Source organism: Amia ocellicauda, chromosome 4 (genome assembly GCF_036373705.1).
Source record: "Amia ocellicauda isolate fAmiCal2 chromosome 4, fAmiCal2.hap1, whole genome shotgun sequence".
In the NCBI taxonomy this organism is placed as follows: Eukaryota; Metazoa; Chordata; class Actinopteri; order Amiiformes; family Amiidae; genus Amia; species Amia ocellicauda.
The window spans coordinates 30,404,859-30,424,081 of NC_089853.1; the positions used below are offsets into that span (position 1 = coordinate 30,404,859).

Below are 19,223 nucleotides of genomic sequence, written 5' to 3' on the forward strand. Positions count from 1 at the left end.
AATTTTCATTTCTCCATTTTAAACATGAGAACAGCTGTGCCAATATAATTCACGGCACCTCCTCGTTTTTAAACCAGGATCTGTCCAAAATTAGCCACGGGTACAGCACAGGCTCAATATAGCTCGGCACTCAGTGCTGACTCAGAAATGCCAGCTCTCCCTTACACTTCACTGACAGTGGCTGCTTAAAGTGTCCCTGCTTGAGAAAGGCTATGAAGTGAGCTTGAGGATACACTAAGGCTTGAGTGTGATGAAAAATCAGGGTGCATCAATGATCCATTTAAAGACAAACGTTTCTGGTCCATAAATATAGCTTTTATTCAAGGCTGTTTTTGTTTTTTATTACATTTCCATTTTTACATTTTTGTTTAGATTTGTAATAAACATTTTACAGCTTGCAGAGAACATTTGTTTCAGGATTATTAAAGAGTGCTTGTAAATATTAACACACACACGCACACACGAAACACACCATCCAGTTTCTGGTAAGAAATTTGTGATTGGCAGAGGCATTGGATTTTTTTTATTTTATCTGGGCCAAAATGGGTAATTTTAAACAGGAAATATCTGCTCCTGTGGTCAGACAAACACTGTCAATGTTGTGTGTTTCAATGTTGTCTTTCTGAAGAGATCCTTCAAATCTTATTAAACTAACTAAGGCAGAATGTTGCAATGTCTTTTAATTGTAAAATGGGCAGAGGTTTTGGATTCAAGCAAGATCTCTTTTTAAATTGTTTTGTTTGTTTTTAAAAAACATAACTTAAACTTTTTGACTGAATGAGAGTATTTCATCTGTGGCAATGCAACATTTTCTAAGAGCATTACATTAATTTGCTCTGACTCTGCTTTGACAAAGGAAATGAAATCTTGTTATCTAATCTTCCCACACCCTGCTTTTGGAGCAGCCTATGTCTTAGTGAACTGTTTTAGTGTTATAATACTGCAACTGAACCACAGAAGTCTCTTATACTACCAGAACATTTTTATTTTTTCGAGAACAAGACATGTATTATTTTCATATTTGTATTTCCTGTTTGCATAATATAAGCAACACTTCTTTAGTATTTAGCTTTTGAATTCTTTCCGTTATTCCAGGAGCATAGTCTGGTGGTTTGCCCTGAAATTAGAGAAAGGATCTTTTGTTTCCTACCACAGCAGCACATATATTCAAATATATATATCAAATATTTTGATAAAACCCTGGCGTTTATTCAAGACACTAGTTTTGTTAGACAAAGGCTAGGAGTGAAATGACTTGCAGGGTGATAAGAGGAATGGTACACTTTGTCTGCTTTCAGTGCCTCATCATACTTAAATGCATCCCACAAAGAATGGGCTTTCGACAGCACTGTGCTCTACTAATACAAAAAAACAATCATAATTCCAGCATGGTTCACATTTACAGGAGTTGTAAGAAATACTCCTAATTGGAGCAGTGCCATCTTTATCCGAACTGTTCTCTGCATGATTGTCCCCACGAGCTCTCCACAGTTATTCAGGCTAGACTCTTAAACTTTCTCAAATTCTTCTGAGGAAAGTATGGAATAGTCTTTTGTATAAAAGGCTCCATACTTGAGGAACTCTGTGCCATAGTCCCCAACACTGAAACCTCCTGAACTCCTTTTAAACCACATGTAAATCACATTTCAAAGCATATTTGTTTATTCAAAGGCTTTTAATTAGTAATTATATTGTGCAATCTGTTTCTTTTTGTAGAGTTGCTCTGCTCCAGCTCTTTGAAGTGGCCTCTGTGTTATAGCTCTGCAGGAATGTATGCTGTACTGTATTTTTATTGTACTGTCTGTATTGCACTGCACTGTATTCATGTTGCAGGCAGAGAAGTGGTCTGTGATATCTGGATAAAGACCTTTGACTCTTACAGGCCTTTTCTTTTGAGAGTTGCCAAATGACCACAGTGAAGTGGTATTACAAACAACCTCCAATCCCTGCTCAACATCATTCCCACTGAATTCCTCCTCTGACCGTGACCTCTGGATCAGCTGTATGTCCCGTTCAGTGCCTTATTTAAAGGAAAGGGAACAAGAGGTGAAGATGGATTGTTTTGAAAGCTAGGCAAGGACAACCTTTTCTGTGATTTATTTGTTTTTTCCATGTTAATGTTGATATAATCGGATGATGTACTATATAATTCAAGACTCAGGGGTATTCTTGAACTATTGACCCTGAGCTCAAGTCTAACTGAGGCCTTCGTAAGTTTGGTTAACATTCTCAGCCTTTGATGATGCAAGGATTACACATTCTGAAACCTGTCTAGACAATGGTATTCAGAGAAGTCAGGGTAATTAAATAATAATAAAAAAAAGCTCAGTGAAGCACAGAAATGAGACAATTCTGTAGTCTGTGAAAAAGCTGAATGAGCAATGTCAAGCTGTGTCAACTCAACCAATGGCTTCCACACATTATTTTCTTTATTTTGAAGACAGTTGCTGTACTGACATTAGTCCTTAATATCTCAGGGGTGCTTTGGAAATGTAACAAGGCACAAGTCAAAAAATTATGAACCAGCCCAGCATGAGGTGTCACTAGCGTTACCAAGCAGGGCGAAGTGCTGACATAATTAAGGAAGGGGTTTGCTCTTCTCCTCAGGATGATATTTCTCTTCATTCCTGGGTGGCTTTAGAAAGAACTGAATGTGTCTCTCATTGAAAGCCGTTGATGGAGAAGTTATAAAACCATGGACAATTAACAAACTTCACATTTTCATATAATTATTATTTTAATATGGTTAAAACATAGAGATGGAAATGGTAGCCTATGCTTAAATAATGTAATAACTGAGGTGAGGAAAAAGAGAGATATTACATACCCATCAAATGAAGGCATGATCTGTGCCATCTCAAACAGGGGCATGATTACTCTTTAAAAGTACATTAAGATGGATGACATCAGCCAGTGAGCAGGGCAACCTCCCCGTTCATCTACCTAAAATAGTCATGTATATCACAGAGGATGGCAACGTGCTGCTCGGGTCTATTAATGCTTGTCATGATGGTTTATGTTAGAGTGCAAGGGTGTTCACAGTAGAATTCACTTTGTCTATACCAGCTCGGGGGACTGATCTTACAAAGGCTTATAGATGTCATTCCTTGGCAGAGAATGTACTGCTATAAGTGGATTTTTGATGACCTCATTATGATTTTTTTCACTAAGAGAAGCCTTATTTAGTCACCATGCTGACAATCCATTGGAATTTTACTACTTGTGTCTCTCATAGCATTAAAGAGCCATTGACACAGTGCTGGTCAGAGCGGTGCTGCACAGCGTTCTCTTACACCCACAATGGGATGGGAGATTCCTGTCTCTTATGGAATTGCTCAGCTGAAGAACACAGCACCCCCATTTTAAGGAAAATTCAATGCAGGTTGATGTAGGCATACCAGCTGTAAAAACATTTCCTGAATGCATGAACACGAAGGCAGTGTCTGCTTGAGCACACATGCAAAAGATTTAATAAGCTTTCTTTTTTTCCCTGCAGTTGTTTCTTTGCCCTTAAGGATTTCAGAATGTGTCGGGACGTTTTCCTGCTTAAAACCCTCCAATGGGCCACTTTAAGGGAAAGGAGATTTTTTTTACATGCAATTTCATATACATTTCACCACCACATTTTTTTTCTGAATAGTTCAGCTAACTTGGAAAATGTGAGTGTATCCACATATTATGATGCTTAGTCTAGCACTAATTCTAGGCTATAACAAACCATACATTTATACTTGAATGTATAGCAATATTACCATATTCCCTGTGTTGGTATTACTAGTTTTATGCAGATTGTAATATGGTTAAGGGACATTATACAGCTTTCCTGCAACTTCAGACATCAATGTGATAGTGTCAATCCCTTCCCTATTCGGCATGTCTAGTTTTCACTTCCTAGGTCAGAGGTTATAGTCTAAATAACTGTCCTTATTTCGACTAGAATTAAAAGTAATTCAGCAATAGTTTCTTTGACTTAAACATGTAATGTATTAATTTATAATTGTGAAGATTAAACCAATAAATATTGATATGACAATAGTGGAATCTCAAGAAAAATCTTAACTTGCAGGTTATATTTTAAGCAGGCAGCCACTGTGTTATTTTATCCAAGTAATGCATTCTAGCAACAAGGAAAACATCTGACTTCCTTCAAATCTATTTCCCTATCTTAATTAATCGATTTCAAATCGTATTTATTTTTTCTTGCCATGAAGGCCACCTGAAAGGGCAATAAAACTTTGTGTGCTCATAAAATACATTGTTTGTAAAGCGTCCCTGGGAAGGGAAGGAAAAAAGCAACAACAAAAACATAATATCAGAATGATCCAGCCCATTCGCCCAAACTGTGTCTCTAGAGAATTCTATAGGAATGATCTTTTCAGGAGTTTCAGAGGGGTTTGTTATGCCAAAGGGCATTAGAAAAAGCTGAATTCCAGCTTGAAAGATCCTTCTTCCTCTCCTCTTGGCATTTCTTCCACACATTCCATCTCTCTTTCTCAAATTGCCGTGTGTTATGTATAAATAGGTCCACAACTGGCACCAGATACTTGATGGTTTAGTACAAAAATTAATGAGAAAAAAATATGATGCTATCTGAACTCATTCCAGTCTCAGCCCATACTTATTTTGGATGGGTTTGCTGTAGAAATATCTGCACAAACCAGACAAGAAAGAGATTCTCGCAGACACTTTGGTATTCTTTGAACTTAAAGAGAGGAGAGAGAGAGAGAGAGAGAGAGAGAAAGTGGGGTTTCATAAATGTCAATCCATGTGTATCTTCAGCTGTTCAAGAAACATTCTTATATTTTTTTCTACCTTCTGTGTTCTGAAATCTGATTTCTAAACTAATAAAATGTAATAATGAGACGAATGTGGATTTGTGTGGGATGCGTCTCTTCTAACTAAGGAAAAGCTATATTTTTTAAGTTTGGAGAAAGTTGGTGACTTCAGAAAGACTGCAGGCTTGTGGACACACCCTTTGCATTAATGCAATCTGAAATATTGAAAGTCAATGGACTAAATTATTTATGGGGTCATGTTGACTTGCTAAAGATAAATACAATTTATACGTAAATTGACCTTCTGTTAAATTAGGCGTCTGTTACATAACTGGATGTGATGTTTTTCTGTCGAGGTCAGTACCCTTATTTTCCATGCCAAGCAACAAACCAACAATTATTTCCCGCTAAATAAGAGAAGTTTAAAACAAGTTATTGCTATAATCCTAATTTCTTGATAATATAAATCATCTGGATGTGCATGCTATGGGTTTACAGTGACTCCATAGGCACTGTGCTTGAACAAGTCGTGATTACATTTGCCCCGTATGTGAGTTTCTTAATACTGCAATCCATTGTAACCTCATAAAAATGACACGGAAAAAACAACACAACATTTTCAGGATTCTCATTAACTATGACCTTTATTCTTAAAACAATGTGGCACATCCTCTTTGAAAGACCCTATACAATCTCATGTGTTTTAACTTGTTCTTTTACTTAGCAATACAGCCATATAATTCCTGTGGTTACACATACAAATGTGCCAGAGAAATTCAGCAGTACAGGGCGTCTACAAATGGTCTGCCTCCTCTTTCACTAACCACAGCCCCACGTTTCCATACTGGCAAATTTTATGGATGCAGTAATTATGAGAGCTAAGGGTTTGGTAAAGTATATAACATCCTTTTAATAATAAGTAATAAAAAAATAGATTATAGAAGTAGGGAAGCATAATTCATTTCCCACTTAATGATCCACAATAAAGTTTACATACAACTTGTCTGTTGCAGAAAACTAACACACCTAGATGTTTTCCCTAATACTATGCTGTAATTTTCTGGAATGTTTTTACTCTCCTCTCAGCCTTATATGCTGCCTGACATTCAATAACAGCACCAGTAGTTTTGCACATACAAGTACATTTAGTAGGTGTGCAGGAGCAAGGCCCACCCCTTTGTTTAATACAGTGACTCCTTTAATGGTTTGTGTACTCTATTAAAATAGTAGGTAAAACAAAGCTCCAATAGGCATAAAGGGTTAGTTTTATCAATGATCTTAAAACATTATTGAAGGCATTGATCAGTTGGTTCTGTTTTGGGTTTGTTATGACCAACACCAATAAATGCTGTTTGTTTTGGACACTGCTGCCTTCTTAAGATCTGTTCAAACCTTCGTAACACCTTCCCGCACGGCCTACCACAGAACAGTGTTAAAGTAATTGTTTGACTGGCATTATTATTATCCTGTTAATATGAATATTAAGCAAAGAGATTAAGCTATAGTCTATACTCCTGAGCAGTGTGTCTTTTCTCTTTCGTTTCATTTGAATCAATAAGAAAAATCATATATTTTCAAAGAAATCAGAACCAGGCTCGAGGGATTAAGCAGGCCTTTGCCCAAATGTGTGGAAATGCCAAGATATTATTTTAACACATTTTGAAAGGGTGAAGCCCAGGGGTATGTTTACAGTTGTTGTAAAATGTCCCATAAGTTTCACAGTCAAGCAGGCTCAGAGCTGAATTTGTATTAATTTGATATTTTTTTCTATGAATAAGATCACAGAGGTCCCCTTGTTAAGGTGCAGCTGTTTTCAATACGTTACAGAGCAGGGTGGATGGGAGGGCTTCAGACTGCAAATACGTTGGTAAAATAAGAAAAAAAAAAACTTGTAAGGTTTGAATATTGATTGCAGTCATTTACAATCTGTTGTGACTTTGTTTTGATTAGAAAACATTCTTAAAAATATGTATTTTACAATTTAAAGAAAATGTACCACCTCCCCAGCAAATAAAAGAGTTGATATAATTCATGCCATTTACTATAAAAGCTAATAAAACAAAGTGTGGCCAGTGGTGACCACAAAACAAAGACAACAGACTTGCCATTGCACTGACATTGTACTAGTCTTTTACAGTAGTTCCAGTAACCATCTAGAAGTTTAATAATTCAGTTTAAATATATTCCATATGGACAGAATTTGAACTTGATGGTAGATTCTACGGTTTCTATATCAAGTGTTTTTATTTTATTTTTTTACTTAAATTCCATGGATATCACGTAACAATAATGGTCCTGTAATCTACCATTCATTCATGCAGAGGGTCCTGGATGGTGTTTTTTTTTTTTTACTTAAAAGCCAAAAAACAATCATACATTTTTATTTGCTGATAAGAGATGGCATTCCAGTGAACACATGGCTTTAGTTTCACATCCTGCTCGGCTGCCAAGGGGCTTCCAGTGGCAGGTCTGTGAGCTACTGTGAAATGCCCAAATATGGTCTTCATTAAAACAGTAAAAGGGTTGGTCTTTTCCCCTTTGCCCACCTTTATATTACAGACTAGGCAGGTACAGGACTATTCAGCCAGCACACGGGTTGTGACCCTGATTGGGTCTCGGTCTTCTACAGACAATTCCTATACATCAGTTTTCTGTTTGGCATGTCCACTGAGAAAACAGACAATGAACATTTATTTTTGTATGTGCTACTCAGAAAAACAAAGCCCACTGCATTATACAAAGCCCAAATCCTGAAAGCCCACTTTTTCAGAATGTCTTTGTTAGAAAGGAACCACAGATTTCATCGTTTGGTTTTGTTTCTGTGATGTGGACAGTTCTGCCTGGTTGCATTGAACTCCATTGAAGATCTTAATGGACATTTGCCTCCCCTTTAAAGAAAGGTTTTGCATAAAACTAATGGTTTAAGGGCTGGCTTTGGTATATTGGGAAGAAGTACAGATCTCCATATTAGGACATCAAAGGAGCCCTGTGTTCTTGAGTCTGCTATGCACACTAGTTCTCAGACTATTCCTGTAGTGTTTTAAAAGTGTTATACTGACACCTGCTGGAGTGAATGCAATTGATCTTTTCATCCCCTTTGTTCTAGTTTCTCTTCTTGCTTTTGCAGTTTTGCTCTCTACAGGGCAATTTTGAATTATTCCTAAATACAGAAGTCTTAACTACATTTTGAGTAGTGTCACTGCCCAGGAAAACATGCCCATTAAATGTAGTTGTCTGTTCCCATAATCAAAGTGTTCTTGCTAAGTTCCAGGTGACCAAAACATACAACACAGTACAGCTGCTTTATCAGGGTTGTGTTTTCCTTTTGTTTTAATGTAGATTCACTGAAAAGTAGAAGAGTTGCATTGAGCACATACTGAGATTAAATGGAAATGATTCATCACAAGTGAAGAAAGACAGATGATGGCATTTAACAAAATGGCAGTTAAAGAACAATGAGATACACAAGAAAATAAAGCAAATCACAATGGATATATACTTTGAAATCCTTTATTTTCAATGAATACAAAAAAATATTTTTTGTGGCCAGATAAATAGTATACATATAGCATCACTTAGTGTCTGTTTTCTTGTAGTTTATTTATTCTTGCGTTTTAATTCTTTAGAGTCCGCAAAACCAAACCAATTAAAATAAATGGTAGGATATTTTTTCAGCTCCAGTAAAATACAATCACACTAAATTGTGTCGACAGATTTATATTTTAATATCTTCATTACATTTATTTAAAAATCAATAAACAAAAAAAACAAAAATCATAGTGGTTTAAAAGAGAAAACAAATAAGAAAAAGTTCAGTCCCATTTTGGAGATTAACCAGTCACATACAACTGATATGACAACGGCATAGACTTCACGGTCATTATTCTAAAGCATCTTGGCACATGCTCATGGAATGCAGTACAAAAAAGGTGTTGTTTATATATATGCATTTAATAATATATATTTATATATATATATGTTTGATATATATTTTGTATACACCACCACATCTTATTCAAACGAAATTCACTTCTCTGCCTTGCAAGGCAACCACAGTTTTTTAAAAAGGCAGGTAACTAGGGATGCTCATATGTAATTGTGAGAAAAGTGTTGTCAAGTGGCCAACCATGAGAGTCAAGCCAAGAAGGCTGTGGAGAATCCAATTCATCCCTTTAGCAAGGACTTTATGGGTCTGCGAGAGATATTGGTTTAGCAGAAGAGGGGCTGTAAGTGCTACAGACTAAGGCACTAATAAGCTACACAGAACAGATGGAGAGGAGGAGGTTACAAAAGCAAATATTAAAATGAAATAAAATGACCCAGTGTTAAAAAGCTAAGCAGCATTTTGTGGCTCGATTTTTCAAAACAACAACATAACCTACCCATGACTATAAGCAATTTTCATTTTTTGCTGAAACGCAACAGTAGCGTGAACAGAAACAATCTCCACAAATGGAGCTTGATCTTCCTTGTGTGCAGTGCTTCAAAAACATAAAATGATAAATCAGTGCATCCTACAGTGTTTGCAGTGTTAAAAATAAAATCTCAGTCATTTGTTTTTTCTAACAGAGCCATGCACATACAGTAGTAGAAGTAACATTTCTTGTACTATAAAATACTTCAACAGAGGCCTTCTCAGAACTGTATTCTACAGATGTGTTTAGAGACACTTAGTTCTCCTAGACAATGGGTGGAAAAAAGCACTGAATTGTAAAACACCAGTATAAGGTTCCTAAAGAAAGTAGTACTGAAAACAATAAGAAATATAACATCCACGTCAATTCTGAGGTGTACCCTCTTCTCAGCATTTCAAAACCATGTCATAACAAAAAACAGTATTAAACCCTTCCATGTATATTGTAAATTATATTTCCTAACCCTCCACCCTCTCCTCTTCCTAAACAAAGGTAGAAAAGACTGCTCCTGGCTGCTCCAGACATCTGGCATCTACAAACTAGTTAAGCCACTGTGCTTCATTGTTGATTTTCTGTTGAATGAGACTGAAAACGATAGAAAAAATAAAAATATACATATGCATATAGAAAATGAAGAAAAAGACCCGCACTGTAAATACACTCCCATATCAAGAGTCTAAGAGACTCGCACAGAGCACCATTTGATTTCCAGAGTAACACAGAAAAGCAACTAACATAGTGGGACCCAGATAACACTGTTGTAAAAATGCTAAATATCCTTGATTTTCTTCACTCCTGACTGCTACCAAACAGACTCCACAGCAGCTCTCTGAACACCCTGCCCGTGTGGAAATAAGGCCAAATCCAGCATGAAGGGGTTTGCAAAATGGAAGAACTTGGCTGCAGTAAGAATCTGGAAACACTTCAAGACTCACTACCTTACTAACAATAAAGAGCAATTGCCTTAATGTTTGCAGATCATTAGTAGTAGATACAGCAATAATAATAATACATGTAAGGAATTCTTCAGTTGCATCTACTTGGGAAAACATTTATTTATTTATTATATAAGTTTACATATTTTATTTTTTTAAACGTAACTGTACATTTTTTGCTTTCTACCTAGAGTTTATTATTTAGCTAAGCTAACTGTTAAGTGGTCTACATTGCCTCCCTGATATGTTCTGTATGTGCAGTGCATGCAAGGCAATGGGAGGTGCTGTGTGGTATCTTTGGGAAGCAAAAGTCATTTAATCTAAACTATATATGTCAAGCCTGCTTCCAGGTACACTGTGATTGTTAGTTGTATTGCATGGCATAGTAAGTACATACTTTAGAACATATATGGCTCAATAAGCACTGCAGAAGGTAGATGAAATGGGAACAGAATTTGCTGTTCACTCCACTAATCTTATACAGCACACATGTTTTTAACTGTAAGGGCACTGCCACAAAGATGAGTGAATTACAGGGATTGATACAATGATGTAAAGTTCCCAGTACAGCAACTAGCCTATTCTTCAGACATCTAAAGCTGCAGAATTCATCAAAACAGTTGCGAAATGCTAAAAAATCTCAGTATGATCCCACTTATTAAGCTAAGGTTGAACAGCGGTTACTTATAAACGAAGTCTGATTAGTCAATAATAGTACTGCCCAGCTAAGGAAGGTAAGAGTTCAATCTAAGCAATTCATATGTTTTCTAATGCATTCTTAAGCTTAATGAAGATGTATCATTAATGTTTTCTTTATTAAATGCATGTTTGTGGATGAAAAGAGTAAAACTCTTTCCCAAAAGAGTGCTGTGGTATTTTATTATGTTGCATTGTGATGATGCTAAAGCAGGTCTGTATATTTATTTCAAGCATCCAAATGAAATGGGGGGAAAAAGCATTTGCACACACAATTTAAGTATATTCAAATACTGTAGTCTGCTGTACAACACCACAGAGAACAACACTGCATTATAGAGGTCTACATAAAATTCAGATGTATTTTTTTCTTCTTAATAAATCCAGTATCAGAAAATTAATATTGCCAGTCTTTGAAGGATACCTAGGATTTCCCATGTAAAACACAAGTAGAACACTCCTGATGTAACGCCATACCCATAAAAAGCTCAAAATACCAAATTTGTCAAGCTCTGCTAAAGCTATGCATAAAGTAAGTACTTGTGTGTATGTGTGCACATATATATATGTCCCCAGAAGATTTCTCTTCAACTGTTTCTCCTTTATTTTATTGAGAAAAAAACATGAGAAATTAAAGACCAGCTATATTTATTTATTTTTAATCCCCAGATATTTTATAACATTTAAAAAGTTTAATGCATCTATACTGAATATGACAGGTTAAAAAGGTAGGTAGGTACTAGTGTGGTAGTAGTTATAGGGGTTTTGGGACAAATTATATTTATATACTTTTTTTTTTTTTTTAATCAAAAGATTGCAAGAGCTTCACCACTTACACAACATACCCAGTTCTTATATATAGATGAAAAATTCTAGTCAAGCCAAAGGCAACCATGATTTTTTTTTTTTCATAAAAAAAAAAAAACGTATTAATGGCCCTTGTACGGCTCACTGTGTAACGTGATGTCACTCACAATCTTGGCTTGCAAAAGAAGAGAGGATGGCCTGATGTAAAAAGAGAAGAGGCTAGGGTGTGTGCCAAGATGTTTGAGCAGGACAGCTCCATTCCTGTCCCGTGGTATCCTTCGCACACAAATACACACAAACACTCCCTGACTGTCGGCTGTTGTACCAGTAACAGCTACACTGCTACGCTGTCCCTTTTTCAAAAGGGAAAGAAACAAACGCCAGCCTTCAGTTCTCATCCTCCCTCAGCTCTGTGGGGAGGAACTTGTACTGCTGCTGCCGGATCTGGGCCAGTTTCTTGCGCGCCTCCTCCAGCTCTCGCTCCTTCCTCAGCATCTCCTCCTGGGCAGCGATGATCTGTAACAGAGAGTCAGGGTTACTCTCCTCTCCCGCAGAGCCTGTACCCTGCACAGCCCTTGTTCATCCAGCACACAGCTCATCATGGGTACTCTCTTTAGCTATGCCACACTATCATCATTACCCGCACCCCCCCACACTTCTCATGTCCTGTAAAATTTCAGTTACTCCTCTTGGGTTCTGTACAGTGAGGTACCAGACAGTGGTAGCACGCCCTGACACGTCAACCATCAAATTTCAATAATGACACGACCACCCTTAATCTTTACAGAATGCAAACATCTACAGGATTTATGCAGATGAAGTGATAGAAAGACAGGAAGGTTTTGGCAAAAGATAATAACCTTCCTGTAAAGTGGATCGCCAAACTATGAGAATGGCTCAAAACATTTTAATTTTAATTAAACATTTCGTTCAGAATAAGAGGATGCTGTAAACCACAACATTAAAAGCAATGAGCAAACTGATATGCTTCTATTAGTGATGTATAATATACTTTTGAAATGGGACTAGATAATAAAAATAAGTCATACCTGAGCGATTCCACCGACAAATTTGGTTTTGACCACAACGTCATCGTCGTCCGCCTTATCGAAGGCTGCTTTCTGAGCCGCTCGCACCAGGTTATCAGATGCTCGTTTGACAGCATTCCCAGCAGCCTTTGAGAACAGGATCACACATTAATGCCACTGAGCTATAGTGAAGTACTCTACTGCTTCTCATAGTTCAATAATGTACATGTCAACGGATCTTAACAGATTACACATAAGCATGCTTGGGCCCTCAGCAGGAATGGTAGGAGAAGGAGTAAGGTTGACCTCAGTATGAGAGGTAGGTTATCTTCTTGACACCAGAAAAAGTTTTGCAAACCGCCTCGCCAAAGTACTCATATTTCAGACAGCTTTACTCAAATATACTGGCTTCCAGGACACATATAGATAAAGAATTGAAGACAAATACACCTCTGTTTATCAGATGGGCATCATTCGAGTCCTACCTGTAGTCTCCTCATAGCCTCAGAGTCCTGGTCTGCTTTTACTTTGCAGGCAACCAGGAGCTGTGCTGTCGATGCTGCCACCTGTTTGGCAGAAGAAATGAGCTTCTCCTCACTGGCATGGCCCTGGACGGAGGCATTGGCAGCCTCACAGAGGTTGCTGGTAGCAGCTGCCACCATACGGGCCTGAGAAAACAGAGAAAATTATGAGTATTAAAGGCATTGACAGTCCCAGTGCCATATAGCCCTACAGAGCTCATATTAAGTTTAGAGCACTATTTAAAGGAAACATGCGTCTGAATGTTGGTTCATGTGTCACAGAGAGGCCACCAACATTGAAAAATGCAGATGTCCATGTTGTTTACTAAAGTGTGCCCCCATTTCCATTTCTAACTGTTGTTGTCAAAATATTTTAAAACAACAAATATCCGAGCACAGTTCAAGAAGAACCCCAAAAGAAAGATATTTCTGCCAATACTTTGCCATACACACCTCTTACAGACAAATGGGAGGTACTCACCGCTGAGATAAGCCCTTGGGACCACTGTCCATCATCTATAGCGTTGGCAGGAATAGACCCAACCTGGGGAGAAATGGTAGTTTTGTTACCACACGTCTTTGCTACTAAACACCACGTGTTGTGTCATTTAAGACTTCCCCCCACATCAGATGTTAGGTTTTTGATGGATATATTTTTCCAAAAATGTCATATACAGTCCTACTGTTGTCATACTTCTCAAGCCTTCCATCCTATGGGTCCAAGCAGTCTTTGAGGTCACAGCATTCTTCCACAGAACAAAATGGAGCTGAACTAGAGAAATCTGCATGGGGTGTACTGATAATAAATATCTACTATGATGCTGCAACTCATGAATCTTGCCAGAAAGTAATTAGCTGTGGAAGAAAAACAAATCCGTCTTCCGTTCTGGACCAAAAAGGATAGGCAGTGAGTCACAGAAGGTTATTTTTAGTGTCCATCTTGGTAGAGGTCAAACTCTACTTGGTTTCGCGGCTCAGACACACCACAGGATGTGCCAGCAAAGCCAAGTTCGATTCAGCCTCCCTCCACTTACCTTGCCCTGTGCCACCAGCTCTCTCTGTGCCGCGGAGGCTGATTTCACCAGGGCACTGGTTGCGGCTGCGATGGATTTGGCAGCTTCCAGGATCTGCTCTTCGAAATCCAGGTTTTCATCTGCTTGCTGTGAGCAAAATAAAACCATCAGTTCCAATACAGCAATGAACATGGAAAATAAAACATCGTCCATATGGTTTTTGAGGGAATTCAAAATATCTATTGAAATGCTGCTCGCAATATCAGTCTATGCCAAATTAGCTCCATATTTCAACATTCATTAAAACAATAAATGTGCTAAGTGGTATCAATTCATGACAGGATATTCAGTATGAATATGGTGTTGCTGCTAAAAACAGAAAAACATACACACACTAAAAAAAGAAAAAGCACAACAAGGTTGCCTGGGGAGGCCAAGATAACGCAAATTGCAGGAATTAGAACACCTAAGACTACCAATCAGCAAATTCAATTAACAGCTTGCATCCAAGAAAATCCTGCTGCTTATGGGACAGATGTAAGACCCAGCTTGCTTTCCCAAAGATGCATGATTGTGGGTTCAAACTAAAATATTATGTGAAGATAACAATTCACACAATATTCCAAGGTACAGAGACTGATTATATCTATCTCTATCCATCATCAGTCTCTGTTTCCACTTTTTATTTAAAGTGTACCTTATATTATATAAACAAATACAAAAATAAATGCATAAATACATAATCACACACACTAATAAAGCTTTTACAATTTTAATTCAAAGCACAGGAAAATTATTGCTATTCACAGTCAAGAGTCTGAAGTATGGATGTATACTTTGTATGTTTAAATAACTGTACTTCTGCATATTTGTAATTCTTAAATTATACTTTGTATTAATGCTTAATTTGAAATTTGTATTGCTGCACCTTTGTAATGCTTCTATAACCTTTAAGTCGCCCTGGATATGGGCATCTGCCAATAAATCAATACATAAATAATAAAGTACAGCACTCTGGCTTGTACATTCTTCTGTGCTCTGTCTCTCATGTTTGTAAATAGAGTGTTAATGCTTTGCTGCATTAAAATAAGCTAATTGAGTTATTAAATATAGGTTTATAGTGTGGGCATAGGGTTGCCAACAACAGAGGTGTGTGTTCCTGTAGTTTGTAAGATCACAATATGGTAGATGACAACTGAGCTATCCTACACATTCATTCCGTGACTATCAAGCCTTAAACGGTGTCTTGTACATTCTGCTGGTTTCCATATACATCTAGCACTGCCGGCAGACTGACTTACAAGACAGCCCCCACACCCAATAAAACCAAAAATAAATCTTGTAGCAACACTCTTAATTGTACTATTGTGGTAGACAAAATAATGGCCTCCCCTCATTTGTACATCACATGGTGATACAACTGCACTAGTTTCACCTCAGTGATGCCACTGTTAGAATGTTTAAATATTGATTTGAATATAAACACACTCAAAATACACTCACCTAAAGGATTATTAGGAACACCATACTAATACTGTGTTTGACCCCCTTTCGCCTTCAGAACTGCCTTAATTCTACGTGGCATTGATTCAACAAGGTGCTGAAAGCATTCTTTAGAAATGTTGGCCCATATTGATAGGATAGCATCTTGCAGTTGATGGAGATTTGTGGGATGCACATCCAGGGCACGAAGCTCCCGTTCCACCACATCCCAAAGATGCTCTATTGGGTTGAGATCTGGTGACTGTGGGGGCCAGTTTAGTACAGTGAACTCATTGTCATGTTCAAGAAACCAATTTGAAATGATTCGACCTTTGTGACATGGTGCATTATCCTGCTGGAAGTAGCCATCAGAGGATGGGTACATGGTGGTCATAAAGGGATGGACATGGTCAGAAACAATGCTCAGGTAGGCCGTGGCATTTCAACGATGCCCAATTGGCACTAAAGGGCCTAAAGTGTGCCAAGAAAACATCCCCCACACCATTACACCACCACCACCAGCCTGCACAGTGGTAACAAGGCATGATGGATCCATGTTCTCATTCTGTTTACGCCAAATTCTGACTCTACCATCTGAATGTCTCAAGAGAAATCGAGACTCATCAGACCAGGCAACATTTTTCCAGTCTTCAACTGTCCAAGTTTGGTGAGCTTGTGCAAATTGTAGCCTCTTTTTCCTATTTGTAGTGGAGATGAGTGGTACCCGGTGGGGTCTTCTGCTGTTGTAGCCCATCCGCCTCAAGGTTGTACTTGTTGTGGCTTCACAAATGCTTTGCTGCATACCTCGGTTGTAACGAGTGGTTATTTCAGTCAAAGTTGCTCTTCTATCAGCTTGAATCAGTCGGCCCATTCTCCTCTGACCTCTAGCATCAACAAGGCATTTTCGCCCACAGGACTGCCGCATACTGGATGTTTTTCCCTTTTCACACCATTCTTTGTAAACCCTAGAAATGGTTGTGCATGAAAATCCCAGTAACTGAGCAGATTGTGAAATACTCAGACCGGCCCGTCTGGCACCAACAACCATGCCACGCTCAAAATTGCTTAAATCACCTTTCTTTCCCATTCAGACATTCAGTTTGGAGTTCAGGAGATTGTCTTGACCAGGACCACACCCCTAAATGCATTGAAGCAACTGCCATGTGATTGGTTGGTTAGATAATTGCATTAATGAGAAATTGAACAGGTGTTCCTAATAATCCTTTAGGTGAGTGTATAAACCATCATTAACTACATAGTCTGATAATTGCATCCCTCATACAGCTGTACACAATGGTGACACCTTGTGGAGATCTGAGGAACATACTGTGAGGGTTTAACCTGGAATTCAACCCTGTTGCTGCTTTAACTAGGAAATGCTACTAACTGTGCATGTCCCAAAAATCATTACTCAACAGGCCATGGACTGCTGTACTGGATCAGAAGGGGTTTATACATCACAATTTGTTGCATGTAAAGTGGTCACTGCTACATATGCATTTGTTATTCCAACAACTGTCTGCTGATGCCAATGGTGTATATACCTCCTAAGGATATAAAACTTGTAATATGAAAAACTCCTGCAGGAAGGACTCCGAAACAACATATGGTTCATGCAGGACCATTAAAACACGCCTTTGCAGGGATCAAAAAAACAAAACAAATGCAATAGGCCAACACAATGACTAAAACATTTACTCGCATTCCTAAAGCAGCTGTGACGAACACACAAACATCCATGGGACAGTTTACAACAGTACACACAAAGTACATGTGTCTGGAGACAGGGCGGGACACTGTAGGAATATGTTTGATATATAGTTGGATTGAATAACAACCTAATATATCAAACATATCAGACAGAGCCCTGCAGAGAAGGCTTCCAGGTTTAAAATCGTCTCAAAAGAACAACAGTGGAACATGCTGCTACCTCTGGAACACACAGCTAGGAGGAGAGGGGAAGACGGCAGACCAGGGGAGGGGATTTAGGGACATAGGAAAAGGGTGTGTGTGGGTGTGTGGGGGGTGGGGGTCTCCCTGACTTTGTGGATTGTGTTACTGATACAGGTCACTAAAGGTATCTGAATAGCCTCTGTGTTACAGACTAACTTTTCTGCCACTGATAAAAATATCTATACGCAAAAACATAATATAAATCAAGGTTAATTTGACCCTCTCAAGTGTCTTAGTCTAGGTTTGCTTTAGAGACAGGGAAGGGTACAGTAAATTCTAACAGGGCAATATATAAATAAACAAATAAATAAATAAATAAATGCCATGAAGCTCAACAATATAAAAACAACCTTGAAAAACAACCAAAAGCTCCCCAGAGAAAACAGGATGAGATTTTATTTTTTGCTCCAAGGACATCCTGAACTGGGACTTTAGGAGGGGAAAGAGGAACAAAAAAAAAAAAGGGAAGGCCAACGACTGGAACAGATGTGGGGGGTGCATGAAAACTTAAAATTTCTGTCTTTAACCTTACTTATGCAAACTAGACAAAGAAAAATCCTGAATGGTCCAATCTGGTTTTGAACATTTCCTTTTCAAAACTTGAACATTACACCACTTGTGCCAGACCCCACCCCCTTTTTACATTACATTACTAAAAAAAAAAATATATATATATTGCGTTAACTAATCGAGCTGAGCTCAGCATCCCAGTCAACAATTATAAATGCATCACCTCCATTATATAACACTGACTGCAGTGTCAACTAGCACAGTATTAACGGTCATCACACAGACAAACAACCATCATCTCTCCTTCCTAATCCATTACAGCACTTATACAATAGGTGCATAGCTTAAGCAGACAATTGTCAATATTTTTACCGCCCGCTTTGCCATACCACTCCCAAATGAAGAGTATTAAAAAGACACCTTCATCATGACTTATGTCCATGTTTGTTTGTTTTTTGCTCGTTTCAGCAGCTTCCGAGTGCCTACAAAAGCTGTCTAGAAAATGTGCTTTGCAAATGCATCCAGAAGTCAAGCACGGAAGAGCAGGATATTGTGCCGGCCTCATACCTTGGGCTTAGCTCTGGGTTTGAGCTGTTCCAACTTCTTCGCCGCAGCCTCGATGGACGCTGCCGCCCCCAGCAACTCGGTCTCAGCGATGACGGTGGGGTCTTCAGGATCCACCCATTCATTACCTTAAAGTATCCCAGAATAACAATGAGAACCACTCGTCTGACAAGAGCTCCACTTCATTACTATGCATGCACCACCAAACCTCCAAAAAGAACATGAGGAACAGAACAGAATAATACACATAACGAAAACGCAAAGCGACCAGTGGATCCACAAGAATCACCACTGCACTCTCATGCTACAGGTCCATGTCTTCCCATGTGTGACTAATGCTCAGATGCTTCCTTTTCATCCCCTCTTCACCCAGCATTTGAAAAAGTAAGTATTAAAAACACATTGCTTAATGGATTATATCCACTCCTTGCAGAGCTTAAAGTGGCATTTAAGTGTGACTATTATGAACAGCTTGTAAAAACAGATGGAATGGTTGTTTTTACAGATTATGTGGTGCCCCAGGG

The 19,223-nt window shown here is 38.3% G+C and overlaps 1 protein-coding gene across 2 annotated transcripts in view; it reads right to left on the reverse strand.

Annotated features, from left to right (window-relative positions):
• Positions 1-8,269: 8,269 nt before the first annotated feature.
• The window catches only part of LOC136748257 (talin-2), a 130,130-nt gene continuing 119,176 nt past the window's right edge, over positions 8,270-19,223 (reverse strand). For both annotated transcript variants that reach the window (XM_066701857.1, XM_066701856.1), the window contains exons 53-58: positions 18,703-18,827; positions 14,212-14,337; positions 13,659-13,721; positions 13,142-13,324; positions 12,678-12,803; positions 8,270-12,144 (exon numbers count right to left, since the gene is read on the reverse strand). In XM_066701857.1, the coding sequence (XP_066557954.1) occupies positions 12,016-12,144; positions 12,678-12,803; positions 13,142-13,324; positions 13,659-13,721; positions 14,212-14,337; positions 18,703-18,827 (752 nt within the window). In that variant the 3' untranslated portion in view covers positions 8,270-12,015. The remainder of the gene's footprint in view (positions 12,145-12,677; positions 12,804-13,141; positions 13,325-13,658; positions 13,722-14,211; positions 14,338-18,702; positions 18,828-19,223) is intronic.